The sequence below is a fragment of the Saccostrea echinata genome, unplaced genomic scaffold, assembly GCF_033153115.1.
Source record: "Saccostrea echinata isolate AGI-Se365-2 ecotype Australia unplaced genomic scaffold, CSIRO_AGI_Sech_v1 ptg000046l, whole genome shotgun sequence".
NCBI classification, from domain to species: Eukaryota; Metazoa; Mollusca; class Bivalvia; order Ostreida; family Ostreidae; genus Saccostrea; species Saccostrea echinata.
In genome coordinates, this window is record NW_026889795.1 from 11,730,661 (window position 1) to 11,751,413 (window position 20,753).

General features: G+C 33.5%; 1 protein-coding gene across 1 annotated transcript; it reads right to left on the minus strand.

The window, feature by feature from the left end:
• Positions 1–12,014: 12,014 nt before the first annotated feature.
• On the minus strand, positions 12,015–16,917 carry LOC133202162 (ankyrin-1-like). Its single transcript, XM_061337934.1, has 2 exons — positions 16,872–16,917; positions 12,015–15,748 (listed from the first exon to the last, which is right to left on the minus strand). Exons 1-2 carry the CDS (start codon positions 16,915–16,917, stop codon positions 12,015–12,017), a joined length of 3,780 nt encoding a protein of 1,259 aa, XP_061193918.1.
• Between the last annotated feature and the right edge of the window lie 3,836 nt (positions 16,918–20,753).

Here is a 20,753-nt window from a genome sequence, read left to right on the forward strand (position 1 = left end):
TCCTTCACTGGCATATGTTGACGTCCCAATATGAGTGAAAAATTCTCGAATGGTACGTTAAACAACATGCAATCAATCCTCTAAAATGTACAACTAAATATATTTATTACGTGAATAGAGTGCATGGCTCTATTTGAATAATTAACATTAATTTTTTTTTTCAAAGTGAAGTAATTTTCAAATTATTTGTACCTTTTGTAATATTTTTTTCCATTTATACCGCCAATCTGTAAAGAGGTACAAATGCTTTCTAAAAACCTTGATTGTACTATTTACACATGCAACTTATATTATTTTTGACGGTATTTTTGCAATTTATAATCACACTTACTAGATTTGTATGCATGAAAGTTTATCATTTTCTCATAACACATTTTATGGATAGGTGGTTGAATATTTTTTGCCTTATTGAAAAAAAATCAATATTCATGTTACTATCATGAAAAAATTCATATCAAGCTAAACATGTATATAACTTGGTATTTTTGGGTCGTTTTGAAAATGACCAATAAACAACAAAATAGAAACAGCACAGAAACCCTTCCCTATACACCATTGCTTTGAGCACAACATGAGGATAACCAAAAGATGAGTTCATAATATAGTATTATAATGATTTCTAATTACGTTTTAGCTAAATATTTGTAAAGTGCAGCAGAACGAATTGCAAACTTGCCAGGAAGAAATATACTAAAATAAATCTTCCTACCTGGTATTGAACTTTTATATTCTTCCTGTCCTTTTACTTTGTAGGTCTAAAGTGTTAAATCATCACATTTCCAATTAAGAAAAGAGAAAAAAATAAAGTTTAAATTTACTCTGATATGTCTGTTGTGAGATTTTGCCTACTCCTTTTTAGGTTAACAAATTTCACGGTCTTCCTATTATTTTAGTCATATATCTGTCACGTGATTCATACAAAAAGATGAATGCAGATTTTGTTTTTGTCAGTCTCATTCCTTTCATTTTTTTGTTAGAACAAAAAATTTTAATATAAATTAATCATTTAACCAATATTTCGATCGGTATTTTAAATTAAACAATCAAATAGATATTTTCATGACATGACATTTGACTCATAACTACAAACTATTGTTCACTGCTGAACCATATATTCAAATAACAAGCTGAAACATATGTAAGAATAAAAACAAACAAAAAAAAAAAACCCTTGTAAATTAACATTTTGGTTAATGAAAAAAAAAATGCTGAAAAAGTTTAAGCTAAACTTTACTTGAATATCTTTAATTCCAATTTCGGGATGTTTAAAGTTTGTTAAGGAGAATTGTAGAATACACAAACGACAAGGACATAATATTAGTTTGATGGAAGTCATTTAAAAGTTCTGTAGAAACCTGTATTTGTATCTACACAAAAATACGTTAGCAAAGTAACCTTTTACACCATTGCGTTTAGTGCAACATAAGGCTAACTGAAAGATGAGTTCATAATCAAAGTATTATAAGATTTCTAGTTGATCTTTTTTTTAATATTTAGTAAGGTGAAGTAGGACGAATTACAAATTGTCAGGAAGAAACATAATAAAACATCTTTCTACCAGATAATAAACTTTTAAATTCTTTTTCTTATTCCTTGTCGAAATTTTTGCTTTGTAGATGTAATTTTTTAAATCAACACAGTACAAATTAAAAACAAAGAAGAGAGAGAAAAAAGCTTAATTTGACGTTGATGTGTCTGTTGTGAAATTTTTTCTTGTTTTGCTAACGCAATTTCAAGCACGTTTTTCCTGTTTATCAATTTTATATCTGACACCTGATTCATACATTTTTTGTTTTTGTCGGTTTCAGTGTCATTATCTTTTATTTAAATCTTTATTTAAATAAGGAATGTAAACAGTTAATCAATAAACGATCTGAAAGCCCTTCCCCCATTACACAAACACACAAACTTAAAAAAATAAACATAACTACTATTTCAAAGTATACGAATTATATCATGTACTTGAATCAGTATCTGCAAGTTGTAAGTCTTAAACCCTGACAATTTTAAATATGACTTTATACACATACATTGAATTACAAAGGCGATTATGGTTAGTCATACACTCGAATTACGAAAAAATGCCATTATGTTTCTCAGGTGGCAGAGGATACTTACATACTAAAGACCAAGTCAAATTTCTTTTTTAAAAACCCTTAGATATCCCCTGTTTGATGTGATATTTGATATAGAAAAATGATAAGAATAAACATGGGACACATTTGCAGTGTAGCAGAGTGCAGGTTGAAAAAATGATGTGCAACATGTTAGTGTCACTATGATGCTTAGCATATACGTAGTTGTAAATGCAAAACTAAGACACGTGGTCAGTTGCAGAGGAAATTCAGCTGAAAAGCAGTTGGGTTTGGAAAAAGGTGTGTCTCGCAGAGGGAAGGTGAATGGCCCCAGATCAATTGGTGAATTTTCAGTAGGGCATGAATTGATTTGCAGAATACTGGGTGTTTTATCCTTCTCGCTCGGAACTGGGGGTGGGCTGTATGGGTGCGACTGAGGCCCAAATCCTGGAAAAACAAGCCAAAATTTGGAGAGTCCCCAAGTGCATTTTTGTACATGTGCTCTCAAATAGGAAGATTATGTGTTATATGTTGACATAATTCGTAAGCTATAGGCATATGTATTATATATTGATCAATAAGGCCTTCAAAATACTTTTGATCTTAAGGACGCTCTCTACAATAAATGAAAATGTTTTTTGGACATTCAGGAAATTATATTGTATAAAGGTGTAAATATTGAGATTATTTATGTCATTTTCAACATAGGATGCTTGACTTTTACCCCCAGGAAAAATGTTCAAAGTTAACTAAGTTTTGATGAACAAAAATCACTCTTGTTTACCTATGTGGGGAAAATGCATGCAGATAAAGTTTGAAATAAATTTATCTTGGCCTATAAAAATGTTAAGAATGCTCGAATTAATAAGAAATTGATTGATAAACTGTAGATTTTAATTTATTTCATTTTAGATCTAAGGGCAGATTACTCTATCTACATAAAAATACCACAGAATCAGAATTAGTGTGCAGTGTATAGAGGTTTCTTAATTTATTTCTCATGAAAATAAGACACTAGCTTGATCAAAAACATTTGGGTTTTACTCTGTAAAATCTTTATATGTATCTTCCAGGCAAGTTTATTAAATAAACTGGACTAATATGTGAATGTACAAGGTTTATACCAGCACAAAAACATTTCATTATACACCACTGTGTTGGGGTTTAGCATATGGCAACAGGTTATTCTCATATCGTTATAAAATACAGCGGGTATGATTATTTTAATTAAATTTATTCTACAAGATGTTTTGGAATTACCATATGGAATACATTGTAAATGTGTGCTTAAAGAATAATTTCTGAAAGAGGACAAATAAAAATACCCTTTGATTCAGGGTGTATATTGGGGGGTGGGGTGGGGGAATGTCAACAAGCACCTGTGTCAAGAGCCATGGCTTTATAGACATTTCAATTTAATATCTTCGACAATGCTGCAGGATCAACAAATTTTTCAGGAAGATATGTAATAAAATATGTTTTCCTACCTGCTATTGCATGTCTTTCCCTTCTGTTTTTCTTTGGGTAAAATGTTTACTTTGTAAATGTAAAGTATTCCATGAACTTATTGTAAACATAAAAAAAAGCTCAGATGTACTTTGCTACGTCCTTTGTGACATTTCTGCCTAACTCTCTTTTGCTGCTAACACAATCCAAGCACGGTTTTCCTGTCTTACAGCAACTTCTCTGTCACGTGATGATTTTAGATGATTGTAGATTTTGTTTCCTCCTGTTTTAATATTTCACCATCAACAGATGTTTTAATACACACCTCTCATTTTTTTAAAAAGTTCGATAGAGGAAATTTAAAAGCAAAGTAAATCAATCAACCAATAATTTCATTCGATCAATGAAATGGATTACGAAGAAAGCTCAAAAACATTTAACTCATAATTTTACTTAGTTTTGCGCTTCTCGATACATTTCCTTATACACCAAATGCTTAATCATATAAATAAAACAGTTCAAAATAAAGTATATTAGAGGTTTTGAATCTTTTCAGTTTCACAAAGTAATAAGAAACTTGTGCCAAATTTGAGAAATGAATGACGGACGAATAGTATTCTATATCAATGGTTTATAACGTACACTGTACATTTCATGCAAGATTTTTGTGAGAATGAAGACGTATGCCTTTATAATGGTGGGGAACTAAAAGCGTTGTGATTTTCTTTTGTTTGCTGACAGGTTCTGCGATATATCTGATCAAGCTGGTGAGAGAATCACTTTTCGTTTTGGTTGTGCTTTGCCAGATTAAGCGAGTCAAGTGGTGGGTATAATTTAAGGCTGTGATTTTCCCATTTAAGGATGTTTGATTTTGTACGCCTTTTTTCGCTTAATATAATGCTTTCATTTCGGAATTTGTGAATCTCTTTAGGTTTATTTCGTTCTTTGTCTCCTTTCTCAAAAAACTTACGCAGACGATTAGTAAATTTTCCAAACAAAAACCAATTTTTGTTGGAATAATACTACCTCCTTTTTTGACCCCATCTGGAATTAATCCAATAATTTAACAAGTTAAGGTGAAGTCAAACTGTCCAATATACAACCATCTGCGTTTTGATATAGATAACAAATGCTATTCAAAGTCTAAGATGTGTATATTCAAGAATCGCTCCCCATTTTACTTTTGTACAACCCAGTATTTCCAGAATGCAAATTAAAGCGTTTATAACAAGAGTGATTACTCCCCTTACTTTAGACATGCTTCCATTCATGACTTTATATCTCCTGTTAAGCACGACAGCTTATGTTTTACACAGTGTAAAACAGTTATGCCAATATGTATCTTCATATAGACCACAAATGGTATAAAACAGGGGGATAGAACAAGGGACAGAGACAGGGGATGCTTACTCCTCCATGGCATCTTATCCTGCCTTCGATGTTTGTTCGCTCTGCCCCGAATGTGTATTGTTTCAGCAGAATTCCGATCTTGATCAATATTCGTTGTGTTCATATTTCAGCTAAAAATTGAATAAAACTGGGGCTTATTCAAAAGTACTTTTTCACCACATTTCATATTGAAAACTTTTTTGTAACAAAAATTAATTATTTCTTTATTTATGTGTATAAGCCACATATCAATCATGAGCGGACCTAGGAATATTCCAGTATTTTTTCTAAAGGGGGACAAACACTGAAAAAATTAAAAAACAATCCCAACCTAAAAAAAACCGCAAACAACTTTTTGAAACCCCCAAACCCTACTTTGGGGGTGGGGAGTGGGTGGGGAAAGCCGCTTTCTTTTATATTTTCTTAAAATTTTCCTTGCCAATTTACAAGATGCAGATGTTTTCTATGGGATCCAAAGTAAATTTCTGCACATTTACTGTACATGTTTTTCATAACTCTGAAAATTACAGGGAGTGGTAGTCCGGATCTCCTCTAGATTAGTGCATGATTATTTATTTGTTTGAAAAAAAAATCTAACCTAAATTTAGGACTTTTATTTTCCCGCTGAGGACAAAGGGAAGTAAACCCACTCCCTTGTTTCCGTTTGTGGCTGCCGTTTTCTTCTGTTCAGTGAACGGCGCTCTACAGACGTACGGAATACTCCTACCGAATAACGAGATCCACCACTTGTTCCAGAAGGCAAGATTCTATCTTGGTATGTAAAACAAAAAAAGAATTGAATTACCCGTACCTTAGTGTTTGTTTTGTCTATTTGCAAATGACACATAAAAAAGGAGCAAACTAGTGTTCAATTTCTGAAGTTTTCATACGCATAAAACCCACACAGAAACACTTTTAATTTTGTTTGAAGGTATATTTTTTTTTTACCTGGATGTACATCAACATCTGGCAGTTTGCTGACGTCACTAAGGAAAGAGAAAGAGGGTACATATCAATCTCCAAGAGGTATTCAGACATATATTATTCCTGTAAGTTCCCTGTTCTATGATGCATGTATATGTAGTATTCAGAAATCTGAGGAAAATGTAAAGAGAATTGTGTATAGTTTTTTAAATGAACTTCTCTTTGAATTGTTATCATTAGGGATGCTAACTTCATATTCTTTTTATCCCTAGCATTTCTATTCGAGCACGTCTGTAGTGCTAACTTTAATTTTTATCCCTAGGATTTCTATTTGAGCACGGTCTATGGTTATTTATTAAACTTATATTTTGTTTTCAGGATTTCTATTCGTTTACGTCTCTGGTGCTAACTTCCTGGGAAAAATCGTGGAGTGAATCGGCTTCTCTGTGGCGTGTTATAATCTCCCCTTTCTGGCTTTCGCTATCTTCACCCTGTGTAATATGTGTAACCCTGTGTCCTAGGGCTTTCCGTCATCACAGGTAATATAATTAGTATGAATATGCATCTTCAACCTAATTTAGAAAGCAATGTTAAGAAGCGTAGATATAAATATTTCCAAAAATGCTTAATGATGTGATTACTATTCTTTTGATATCTTGAGTCTTTTTTAGGACCAAAATTATGTAATAATATATTCAAGGTATTCTTTGATTTATTTAAAAATGAGAAGCTTTGGTAGTGAGGACTAACTCACAGTGCGATAGAAAAAAAAATAAAAAGAAATGAATGAATTTCGCATTACACATGTGCACTGGTCGGCGATGTTTTTTTTTTTTTTTTTAAACTTTATGGAAATTGTTCGTACAGAAACAAATCGTGGTAACAGATTTACATGTGTTATATTTGGAGCTCGCACAGAAATGCGTTCTGTAGATCTTTAAATATCTTTTAGATCAGTTCCATCGTCAAGTACCCACGGGTGATCTCATCATTTACTCATCATCCGTGGGCAAACTCGCCGAAATATCATCGTTTATTAAGCAAATTCGTCGATTATAGACAACCAAGCATAAAGTTGGAACTCTTATACTTTGAAAATAAGTTTATAATTTTGCTATTTACGATAATATCGGGATCCCGTTAAAACATATGCATGCGAATTTTGTTTTAAAACGATAAAATTACACGTCGTACATGTCACAGGTATTAAATACCTTTCAGGAATAATAGAGGAGTACCTTTCTGAAACTGTTAAATGCGCCTGTGAATAGATTCGCGATTCTTTGCAATTAGTGTGCACGTGTGTTACAGAAAAAGCGTGTGGCATTGCCGAACATACAAATGTATTAACTTAAACTGAGATTCGTTGATATGTCATCGCAATTCTAAGCAGCAGCCAATCAAATTATCCTGGCATATTAATTATATACGACGATATTTCGACGAGTTTGCCCACGGGTGATGAGTAAAAGACAAGATCATGCGTGGGTATCCGACAGTGGATCAGTGCTTGTTTTCAATTTTTGTTTTATCCAATGCTAATTTTTTTTTTTTTTAAAGAAATGAATTTAATTTTTTGAGAATTCATGAGGACATGAACTACGACGTTTCACGCCGGCATATTTCACGAAGCGCGTTAGTCCTTCATGATAAATTTACAGGCGTGAAGCATTGTAATTCATGTACCTGACATGAATTCTCAAAAGTTAAATTAATTTCTTATATTTACATTATTTCTGGTGACTTGCTTAATAATTTTGTCATTCGATGATCTTTTTTTGAAAAAGAGATTGCACTATTTTTTTTTTACTTCAAATACCTCACAACGAAAATATTCTTTCTCATCCCAGTAGTTCATGAGAACGTGAATTTTTTCTAATTTGCAATGAATCTTAAGGAAAAATATTCGGAAATTTTAATATTAAATCAATTAATGTTCTCATCCATTGTTTACTAAGACTTATTCTGCTTGAAATCCTACTTCCACGTCCCCGTGATAAACAGTGGGATAGGTCCTTCCTGCTTAACGAAAGAGGTAAATGTTAATTTAAGTCGCGGAAAAGTTAAAATATAATTATCGCGGGAAAATAGTATAACTTGGAGCGGAAAAGCAGGATTTCATTCGTGGAAGAGCAGTGTTGCATCGCGGTAAAGTGGAAATGAGAAGTATGAAAAAAAAAAACCCAGGAGAAAGCCATATTCGCTTGATATCTTGATCTTTTATGCCCCCTATGGGAATATTAAACAAGAGGCCTAGGGGCCACATCGCTCACCTGAGCACTGTGGCTATGAAAAGAGGAAAAATCTGTTTAGTATTGAAAAGCTTAAATGCATAAGTGGTCCCAACATACCCCTAAAAGGGAGTGGGGGATATGATTTGAACAAAATTAAATCTACACTAACTAAGGATGCTTACATGATTTTTTGACTAACTGTGAATGTTTTCTCTACAAATTTGAACTTTCATTGTGGCCCCTCCCTACCCCTGGAGGTCATGATTTGAACAAACTTGAATCTACACCATCTGAGGATGCTTCCATTTAAATATTACCAATCATTGCTTTGCTGTTATTGAGAAGAAGATTTTTCAATAATGCCATTAATTTTTTGCTATTTCGTAATTATCTCCCCTTGGAGGGGGGCGTGACCCTTTATTTGAACAAACTTGAATTCCCTTTACCCAAGGATACTTGCCAAGTTTGATTGAAATTGGCCCAGTAGTTCTGGAGAAGAAGATGAAAATGTGAAAAGTTTATGACAACGACGATGACAACGACGACAGACAACGGACAAATTTCGATCAGAAAAGCCCACTTGAGCCTTCGGCTCAGGTGAGCTAAAAAGTATAAAACTGACATATGATTTCAAAGTATTTCCTCCTTAGAAAATGAACTATGAGTCTAAGTTGTTGCACTTGCAGATTAAATCCAAGTTCCTCTGAAAAACAATTGAAATAATGAGCCTTACAAACAAAGACATTATTATTTCTGGGATCATTACATACAGATCGTGTAATCTAATCCTTTTTTTCTTTTTTGAATTATTGAAACTGCATACATCTCAGACAGTTTTCCTGTTGAATGTGCCGTAGTCATTTTCAGTAGTAGACAAGAAGTATTTATCAAGATGTTGAGATTTTTATTTTATATACGAGTATCACTTAGCTGCATACAAGAAAAATAGGGTTTGGGCTAATAAATGAGGCAGTTCATGTTTGCTTGTCCAGAAATCTCAATGGTGAGACAATGCAATAAAGCTCCATAAAGCTCCAAGACCAATAGAATAAAGCTCAAATATCTGTTTTTTGTGTTTTTGCAACATAATTATACACTTTTTAATACTTATGATTTTGAGATTTCTAAACTATATTCCAAAATGTCTTTAAAAAATATAAACACCAAAAGTTTGATATCAGAATTTCAAGTAATATTCAATGGGATTATAAAGGAAATACCATCTGGTATCTTGCACAGTGCCTGGTACTGCATCTCAATATGAGGAAAATTTTTAAAGTAGCTCAATATCAAACAAAAATTACGGAGAAAATATATATTATGGAAAAACATCAATCAGATGTGAATACTAAAAATATCCAGGGAACTTTTAAAAAAATTTGAAATCACGCAATTTTACCAAAATCAATATAATCAAAACGTTTCTTTTCAGCATTTTACACAGCATTCGCTACGATTAATTGAAGCCCAGGCTTTTTGACATCATAGACATCTGCTTTTTCAATAAAAACGGAACTCGTAAATTTACTTACCTTAATAGCTTGTCAATGGTCATTTGCAAAATTGTTTTGATAAAAATCATTCTGATTGTACACAAGTTCCAAGAACTTGATATTAAAATGATGCTTGAGTTTCAGAATGACAATATCTATATAGTTTTTGGAGATCAAGTCCTTCAAAAGTCTGTCGGAATTTTCATGGTACTGATTGCGCCCTGTAATTAGCAGACATATTTTTGAATTCAAATGAAGCAGAATTTATTTTTAAAAAAAATTCTACATAAAATAAAGTCTCTTGCGGTGGCCTTCAACTCAACATTTATCAGCGACCTTTTATCAATTATCAATATTCATTTTCATTCCTACGTTTATTCGATAAATCTGTCTGAACTCGAAATAAAAGACACCACAGAGTCTGGCACATCCATATTTGGATATTTTACTAGGATAAGACGTTAATGGAAACCTAACAACAAACCTTTTTGATAAACGTGATGACTATAACTTTTCAATCGTCAACTTCCCTTACTTATGCAGCAATATACCTTCATTACCTGTATACAGGTTTTATATCTCTCAGTTGATTCGATACGCAAGAGCATGCTCTACGTATGAACAATTTCTAAAACGAGGCAAGTTATTGAAAAACAAGTTGATGAAACAAGAATATCAGCAGTCTCCTTTAAAGTCATCATTTCGTAAGTTCTATGGTTGATACAAGGACCTTGTCAGCTAATACAATCTATCATTAAGTTAAATGCTGACTGATTTTTTTCATACTAATTGTTAGACCATTTTTAACACACTGATTTGTCTATGATTTTTCCATTTTCCCGACCACGACAAGAAGTACATGGCGGATGTGCCCGGTCGGCAGGGGATGCTTATACTTCCATGGCACCTTACCCCAACTCTGATGTTTTTAGATGTCCATGTTTGTTTTGCTTCAAATTTGTATTGTTTCAATGGAATTTTGAGCTTGTTTACTGCTCATTATTTTCACGTTTAATAAATTTCATACTATCCTAGTAGAAACTTCTAATTTTCAAAAATGATTTTGACCTTAAATTGAAAAATAAAATAATTATAAATGTAACCACCATGGAGGCTTTATCGTAAAATTTAATATGTTTGTGAACCTGCATGATACAGACAAACCTTATTAACTTGAACTCGGTGGGACCAAGAAAAACTTTGAGAGGTCTGACAGTTAGACATATTGAGATTAAAATGCATAAAGAAAAAGTGACAGGGACGTCCAACTCACTTTGAGATATCCATGGTATCCGAGATATTGACGTTCAAGATACTGAAGTTTAACTGCCTAAAAAGAAAGAAAAAAAATCCATAGCTCAGATATTTTTCTGGAATGCCAGTGTCTGAATGACATGTGATGCTTGCGATGGACTCCTCTCTAGAAACTCCGTCTCAGGTATTTTGTAATAAGGTATGAGGTGAGTTTTATATCCAAATGAGATGGTAAAGGAAAGAGGTAGGAGTTATATTTCCCAGTGAGAGCATTACTTATTTTCATTGTGTATGATTAGATATAGATGTTCTTATATGTCTACATGAAAGTGTGCAATTTTTTAATGATGAGTGATGTATATATTATTCGATGAAAAGAAAAAAAGAAAGCTGTTTAAATTAGTGTTGTCTAATATGTGTCAATCAGTGCATGTATATGTTTGGATATTGTAATTAGCTCTGTTATTGATGATGACGTACAAGAATAATCTTCGAACTTCACGTAAGCTTGTTTAGATCTTGGCAAGTAGGCCACACCAAATGATAATATCAAAACTTTCCCGATCTGTTTTTTTCCTTAATTTTTCCCCTTCAAATTATGGACTCTGATATAAGAAAGAAGATCAAATTTTATTATCATTTTACTCACGAAAATCTTTGACGTGAACTGCCTTATTAGTTAGTTCTATTTTTTGACAAGCAGATTTGAAATACCTGATTAGTTAGCTCAATTTCTTTGAGACAAACATGAACTACCTCTTTGGTAAGGTTTTGTCGGACAAGAGAACAAACTGCCTGACTAGTTAGCTTTATTTTTCTGGACAAACGAACTTGAAGTACCTTTCGCATAAGGCGGACTAAATAGTGAGTTTGGTCTGCTTCTCTAATAAGATAAGTTTATTTTTCATTTGAAATTGCAAACTTCATTATGTGGGCGCCCTTGTTCATTGGAAGTTTGATAGCGCTACGCACAGAGGACTCCAATGATCATCCATGCATAAATTAACATCGATGCCGTTGTTCAATAATAATCTGACAATGTTGTCATATCCATGGAAACAATCTGCATGGAGAAGACTTTATTTAGTACCATCTTACCACAGCAGAAAATGATGTAGGTGCCGTTTTTTTTTTTTTTTAGTAAAGTAAGTAGTATCATTTTTAGAAGCTTTCCACAGAGGACTAATTCTTTTGCCGTCTCATGAATTGATATTGGCACCATTTTCCAGTAACAGTTGGACTATGTCGTTGAGTCCATTTTGAATAGAAATAAGCAGTGGACTAAAGCCGTCTTTATTACATAGGTTCACGTCTGCATTAGCCTTTACTAAGAGTTCGACGGTGCTTTTGTGTTTTTTTAAACAAGCAATATATAGAGGAGTGTCGCCATTTCTGTTGATGGAATTGATGTCAGCATCTAAGTTCAATAAATGTTCTACAATAGCATCATGTCCATATTTGCAAGCTAAAAAGAGTGGACTTGTTTTATCGTTGCTACATAAATTAACGTCTGCTTTGTTTTTCAGTAAAAGTTCCACTATGCTACTGAATCCTTTTTCACAAGCCACAGAGAGAGGACTAATTCCCTTGTCATCACATTTAACGACATCGGCACCTTTATTCAATAAAATTTGAACCGTGCTGTCATGTCCATTTTGACATGCTGCATACAGAGGACTAAAATTGCCTTTCATGCATAAATTAACATCGGAGTCCTTATCAAGTAACCACTTGACTATGCTCTCATGACCGTTGTAAGAAGATACATAGAGAGCACTGGCTCCATCGTTATTACATAAATTAATATCGGCGCCCTTATTTAGTAGCAGTTCAACTGCTTTGTTTTGTTTCCTTTCACATGCTATGTATAGTGGACTGTTTCCATTATTTGCACATAAATTGGCGTTTGCGCCATAGTCCAGTAATAACTGGACTGTGCTGTTATGTCCATTATAACAAGCAATATAAAGAGGATTGAATCCATTGCCGACACAAATATTTATTTTTGCGCCATAGTTTAGTAAGTGCTGAACCGTTTTAAAATAACCATAAAAACATGCTGCATATAGAGGACTATATGTAAAATTTCCTTTTATGCAAGAATTAACCGCGGCGTTTTTCTCCAGGAGCAGTTGGACAATGCTGTCGTTTCCTTGGAAACAAGACACATAAAGAGGACCGAATCCATTTTTTGCACATAAATTCACTTCACCACCATTGTTCAATAACAGCTGAACAGTGTTTTTATGACCATGAAGACATGCTGTATACAGAGGACTGTAATTGCCTTTCTTGGATAAATTGACACCAGAACCATGTTTTAGTAACAACATCACAATATTCTCATGTCCTTTTTGACTAGCTACGTAGAGAGGACTGGCTCCATCATTTTCGCATAAATTCATATCGGCGCCACTGTTCAGTAAATGCTGGACCGTTCTAAAATGACCATGAAAACATGCTATATGGAGAGGACTAATATTGTCTTTTGTGCACAAATTAACACTGGCCACTTTCTTTAATAACAGTTGTACAATACTGTATATTCCCTTTTGACAAGACACATGAAGAGGACCGAATCCATTTTCGTCACATAAATTGACATCAGCACTTTTGTTCAGTAAAAGTTGAACCACGCTTTCATGACCATGAAGACATGCTATAAACAGTGGGCTGTAATCACCTTTCTTGCATATATTAATATATGCACCTTTTTCAAGTAAAAGTTGTACCGTGCCGCCATGTCCATTTTGACAAGCTATCCAAAGAGGACTTGTTGCATCATTATCACATGAATTGATGTTGGCGCCGTTGCTCAGTAATAGTTGAACCGTGCTGTCATGTCCGTTTTGACAAGCTATCCACAGAGGGCTCGTTCCATCGTTATAACATAAATTAATATCGGCGCCTTTGCTCAGTAATAGTCGAATCGTGCTGTCATGTCCATTTTGACAAGCTATCCACAGAGGGCTCGTTCCATTATAATCACATAAATTGATATCTGCGCCGTTGCTAAGCAAAAGTTGAACCGTGCTGTTATGTCCATTTTTACAAGCTATAAAAAGAGGCCTCTCTCCGCTGTTAGAATGTGCATTAACACGGGCGTCTCTCCGTAGTAATACTTTGACTGTGCTGTCATATCCATTTTCACAAGCTGCATGGAGGGGACCATATCCTATTTTGCTTCGTAAATTTATATCAGCGCCATTTTTCAGTAGACACTGAACAGTTTTATTACGTCTTTCGCCCTCTTCTTTCTCCTTTCCCGCCTCCTGTATATGCTCTTCATCATTTGCTGCAGCCAGTAATAATGGCGTATACATTTCATCAGAGGTAAACGTGTTGACATTAGCGCCGAGTTTTATTATCTCTGGTATAATTGAAAAGTTATGGAAGACGGAAGCAATATGGATAGGTAAAAGTTTTCCCCACATTTCAAATACAGCCGTCTTTTTATATTCCTGGTTAAGACAATCTAGTAGCTTTGAATCACCATTTGCACACACAGCAGAAAATATAAATAAATGCTGCAATGTAGTTTGAGGGATACTTTTCAAGAAAAATGAAGAAATGTCATCATGACAAAATGTGATGAACCCGGTCATAGGACATATTTCATCTTTCAGTTCAAGGAAAGCAAGTCTCGAAAAGCCAAAGCCTTCAAAAGCTTTTAGAAATTCTGATCTGTCTATTTCACACTTGATATTTAAAGAAAGCTTTGGGAGATTTTCGAGAGAATTTAATTTTTCTTTAAAGTAGCCGATCACACTTTCATTCCTTAAACAGGGATTTAAAAGTACGTCTATTATATGTTCTGTCTGAATGTCCATGATAAACCTGTTTACAAGATCACCTATGTACTCTTCAGGCAGGTAAACAGTGAAGGGATTGCGATCTTTCTCTTCTATGTCGTCCTCTAGCTTCATCCTGCGCCTAAGAAAACCACTGTCCGTATAATGTATTGTCTCTCGTGGACAATCAACACCAAACACCAAAGTCGCTATCTCCATAATAAAGTCGTGAAGGAATTGGAATCCTTGTCCGACACGTTTGACATAAGATCCTTCCAGTTCTTGTAGAGTATTGCGAATGACTGAAATGTTTGTGTTTTTTTTTAATTCACACATTCCTAAAATGTCTTTATATTTTCGTATAGAATTGTCATTTCCTCTAATAGAATCAATATTCAGATTGTTTTTAAAAGCTGCAACTAAGACAAGAGCGCAAAACTTCTTTTTATCTGTTTTCTTCCATATTTCAATTTCCTTCTTAATGAATTTGTATGGATATTTGAAGAAATCAACCCCCTTTTCCTTGAAATTTAACTCCCTAGAAAAAAGCTTACAAAGCAATGGAAAATAAGCTTCTGTTTTAGTAATTTCTGTAGTAATATCTTCGGATACCTGCAGACCCCGTGTGTACCTTTTGAAGATTGCTCTTTTCTCTTCATCTGTCATTCCATTTTCTTCGTTGTCAATCTCAACTATAGTGGAATCCTCCAATAGAATACCCTTCACTCTCTTGTCATAAACAACGCATCTTCTACACGATACCAATAATTTAACCCTTTTCAAACAAATTTCCAGCGTATTCTGATACGTTTTCCATGAATGATATGATATTTCATCTAAGGATTCCTTACCTAAAGGATCGTTGAGTACAAAAAGGGTCTGATTTTCTGACAGGATTCCATGCGAGCATACTTCCTTAATCTCTTCCACCTTATCCACCGGTGTCACGTTCCATCCCCTCTCTTTATACTTCAGTGCAATATGTTGAATTATTGCCGATTTTCCGGATCCAGAGTTTCCAACAACAGTTACAAGATTCTGATTTTTAAGTTTTTCTTCAATGACTCCACATGCTGTTGTAGGAACAAAGCTAGCGTTTTCTTCTTGCCAGTTCTTGAGAATTTCTCCGATCAGCGTGTTTCCTATAAACGATTATATATGTTTTATATTCATTAGAAAATCAGATTATATACACAGCTACGCAGCACAGTTAAGGCTGCAGTAAGGAGGCGGGGCCTAATTTATACGTGAAATGCTTACTATGACATCACACAAAAATATAAGTTCTTCAAATTACCACAAAATGAAATGATTTGCTATTTTAAACTGTTTAATAGCTTTAAACTACATCAATACTAACTAGTGCATGCATTATTGTCGTTGGTTAAATCCCACACAGCAATATATAAACAAAATTTACGATATGACGTCACATTGACAAGTGCATTGCATTCACTGATCGCAATGCACTTGTCAATGTGACGTCATATCGTAAATTTTGACGCAGTTTGTATGCAGTGAGAGGCGGATCAAGTTATATTTATACAATGAAAAATGTATTTTGTAATTAAATAAAATATAACTTGTAGATATATAAGAGGCCATTAACTTGGATGCGATTTCTATTTTATGATTTTATTCATATACTTCCCGTTCATTCCCTAGACAAGCGATACTGTCGTATATTTGTATGCAGATTCATTGAAGGGTAATAGAAGGGTCGTAATAAATCGATTTATTGCAAGGGCATACCCTCAATGAATTACGACAAGCTTTTACACATAAACTCAAGAAGTATGAAGATATTTGAAAAGTGCTGTGAACCTGTTGAAATCTTGCAAATGAATTAATCATATCTATATTTAATGTACTTGACCAGCAAAATATTCAAAATACGGCCTAACAAATGTAATTTTAGCAATTAGATAGTAGAATCTATATAGGTTCGCAGCACTTTTTACAAACTACAAAGATTGTTGAAAATATTTATATGTTAAACTTAGATTTTTAACTTGGTTATGCCCTTGCAATATTAGAATATATAGATGACCTCAATACTTCAGGTATATTTGCTAAAATCACGTGACTGCCACATCACGTGACAAGTCTAAATAAGAAATCCAATCGTCTTCAACATGTAGTTTTCAACCACATTGCATTTGTCCGATAATAGTAAAGTCCTAAAAAGAAACGCTCATCCTCTTAAAGAATATATTTTCTATCTAAAATATTTGCCGATATTTCCATTTGGCACCTTAACTGTACTGCGTAATTGTGCCACGTACGTGTAACGTATGGTAGCACATACCATATGTTACACGTATGTGAAACATACGTAACGCATACGTGTATTCCAACCGCACGTTACACGTACGTGGTATAACGTATGGATAATATGCGTGTGACAACATACATTTCACATAACATACGTGAAACGTGCGGTTGGAATACACGTACGTGTTACGTATGTTTCACGTACGTGTAACATATGGTATGTGCTACCACACGTTACACGTACGTTTATAAATGCATGGTTTACATGTGTATTGTCAACCACACATTACACATACGTTAATGAACACGTGGTTTACATATGTATTGTCAACCATACGTTACACATACGTTAATAAACGCACGGTTTACATGTGTATTATAAACCACACATTACACATATTTCACACACAGGGTTTACATTTATTATCAACCACACGTTACACATACGTTAATATATGCATGGTTTACATGTATTAAAAACCACACATTACATGTGCTTTAATGACAAGTATGAGTGTTATCAGCTATGTTACATGTAGGGTAATAAAAATTGTTTTACATGTGTGTGAAAAGCTGGCTGTGTTTGAGAAGGCTGTATATTTTCTATATTAATGGTACTTTTACATACATGTACGATAAATGTAGGTCAACTATATATGATTAAATTCAATCCTTTTTAATTTTTTTAATTTCAATTTCGTTTGATTAATTAGTAAAAATATTATTTAATTTTTGTCAACAAGTGAAAAAAATCCCTAAAAGTTTTATTGTTGCTGGGACTATATAATATTCTTAAATTGGTGACATTTTCAAATACTGTAACAGGAACTTTTTGTACAAAAGTAAACCTCAGACCAAATACTTCTTTTTTACTTAATAATTCAGAGTGAATTTGGAGAACTAATCAAGATAATGTTTAACAATCAACAGGTCCGGCACAATCTCTTGATTAAGCTTTATAGCTTGAAATAGCTATATAGCTTTATTAAGCTATTCAAAATAGCTTGATAAAGCTATTTATATGCAGGTTTTCACAAAAATGTTATTTGTACAAAATAGACAAAAAGTCCCAAGTATTTGACTATTCATATATGTAATATGGGTTATCAAATCAACAACCCAAATCAAAGATAGTTCTAACATTGCAGCATTTGAATACTTTTAAGCAAAAGATGAATTTCCATTGTTTGGGTAACTGTACACTATCTTGTGTGAGTTGAGGCATGGATAAGTATGATTGCTTCTCATTGTACTGAATTATTACCAATCAATTATCTTGTTGACCATAATTGGCCTCCTTTATAATTTCATTGAAGAGGTAACTGTATCAATTGCTTTATATAGCCCCCAAAACTTTTAGAACTTTGAGTACAAAGTCTCTTAAGGAGACGCAATTTGATGAGTGATTTTTACATGCATTATTTTCATAAGAGTTCAAGGTTGAATATCATCACTGAACCAAGGTGCGACTTTTTGTACATAGTTGGAAAATAACACATTTGAGAAAAAAGTGTGATAAAATAGCTAAATCAAGCTATTCTGAATAGCTTAATAAAGCTATATAGCTAAATCAAGCTAAATAGCTTAATCAAGAGTATTGCGACCAACTTGGTCCAAGTATAAAATCCCTCTTAAAACGGGACCCTAGATCATAAGTTGCGTGGATTTTAATCATTATACTGTAATATATTTTAAAGACTTAACTATTTTTCTTTTCAAAAAAATAATATCATATCATGATCTATGATAATGATGATTAAAACCCAATCACCTCTGAAAGCTCAAAGGTGTGTGCATTGTTGACTTGTTGTGCGTGTTTTGCGTCTTTAATGTTGCAATTTATTTCACATTGTTTACCTTACATCCACTTGCATGTCTGATATGGAGTAATCAGTTCGCATTGGTGTATAATTTACTCTTAGAGCAGTAAAACATAGCCTATATAGGTGTCATAACAGTATTTCACTTGAGGTTCACGTCAAATCATGGCTGACGCAAAATAATTCCTGAATCCTCCCTTCCGATTCGGGCATTTCAACACGAGACTGGAGCTGAATTTTTTTATGAGATGAAAAACAATATGTAAACTTCCTGTATTGACTAGATTCATTAAAATTTAGGGCGTACTGAATTTTCTATATACTGTATTTGAGTGGGGAGTGATTAGGTCCTGGACTTGATTTTCAAGCACCTGCTCGACTTCGAGCGAAACAAACTTGCGTGCCTTGCTGGATGGCTATGTATTTTTTGGTACTAAAATCTTTATAAAGAATTGTTTTACAAGATCTGAAAAGGAAACTTCTCAAAAGTTTGTTTTCAATTAATACCACCTACTCAAAGTTGCGCATTTTTGGTAAGAATATATAGCAAAATTTAATACTGTTGTGCAACCTGCAGTAAAACCAGATTTTATACTTCGAAATATTGTAGTCTATAATTTAAGGTTTAATTTCGTGAGTTTAGACGGAAAATGAGAAATAATGGCATTTTTTGGCCGTCATTGCTGTTCGTTCGCGTTTAATGGAGCATAGAAAATTAGTCCAGATTTCCTCTAAAATAATTTATCTTGACCACACAAGGGCCTGATTTCGATGTATCGGGTTGAGAGAAATGCATGAAAATTAGAGGACACTTTAACAAATACCTTGCCATCACACTCGTTAACATTATTTACTCATAAACAATTTCAAAATCTATCAATTTAAAGAATTTAGACTAAACCCGGAGCAAAATAAAAATTCTGAATATGTGTAAATATCCGTTAATTTGGAACACAGTGGTAACAGATAAAGAAATCTGGTCCGTAAAAAGAATTTTTTAGGCAAAACAATCGTAATTAAGCAGAAAACGCCATGATATTTCAATAATATGTATTATTTCAATGCTCTTTTTAACCCCACCCCCCTTCCTTATGACAAAGACTACTTCTTTCGCCCTGTTATAAAAAGCAAACATATTTTAAATAATTTTTAATCCTTATGTGAATCAGTATGCATTAATCAAAAATTTGAGACGAAAAAACAACAAATGTTCAACGCGCAAGATCATTACATACAGTTCAACTTTTGCCATATTTTTAGAAATCCGTGTTCACCGCGAACACCCCTGTCACCGAGTGTCGCCAATATTTTTCCTACCTTGAGACGGATTTTTATGAAACTTGCTTTATTACATTGAATATTCATTACAGATCGGGAAAATAGCATTATACTGGCAAGCAAAAATTTTCACTCTTATTGCAGTAAAACCAGATTTTATACTTCGAAATATTGTAGTCTATAATTTAAGGTTTAATTTCGTGAGTTTAGACGGAAAATGAGAAATAATGGCATTTTTTGGCCGTCATTGCTGTTCGTTCGCGTTTAATGGAGCATAGAAAATTAGTCCAGATTTCCTCTAAAATAATTTATCTTGACCACACAAGGGCCTGATTTCGATGTATCGGGTTGAGAGAAATGCATGAAAATTAGAGGACACTTTAACAAATACCTTGCCATCACACTCGTTAACATTATTTACTCATAAACAATTTCAAAATCTATCAATTTAAAGAATTTAGACTAAACCCGGAGCAAAATAAAAATTCTGAATATGTGTAAATATCCGTTAATTTGGAACACAGTGGTAACAGATAAAGAAATCTGGTCCGTAAAAAGAATTTTTTAGGCAAAACAATCGTAATTAAGCAGAAAACGCCATGATATTTCAATAATATGTATTATTTCAATGCTCTTTTTAACCCCACCCCCCTTCCTTATGACAAAGACTACTTCTTTCGCCCTGTTATAAAAAGCAAACATATTTTAAATAATTTTTAATCCTTATGTGAATCAGTATGCATTAATCAAAAATTTGAGACGAAAAAACAACAAA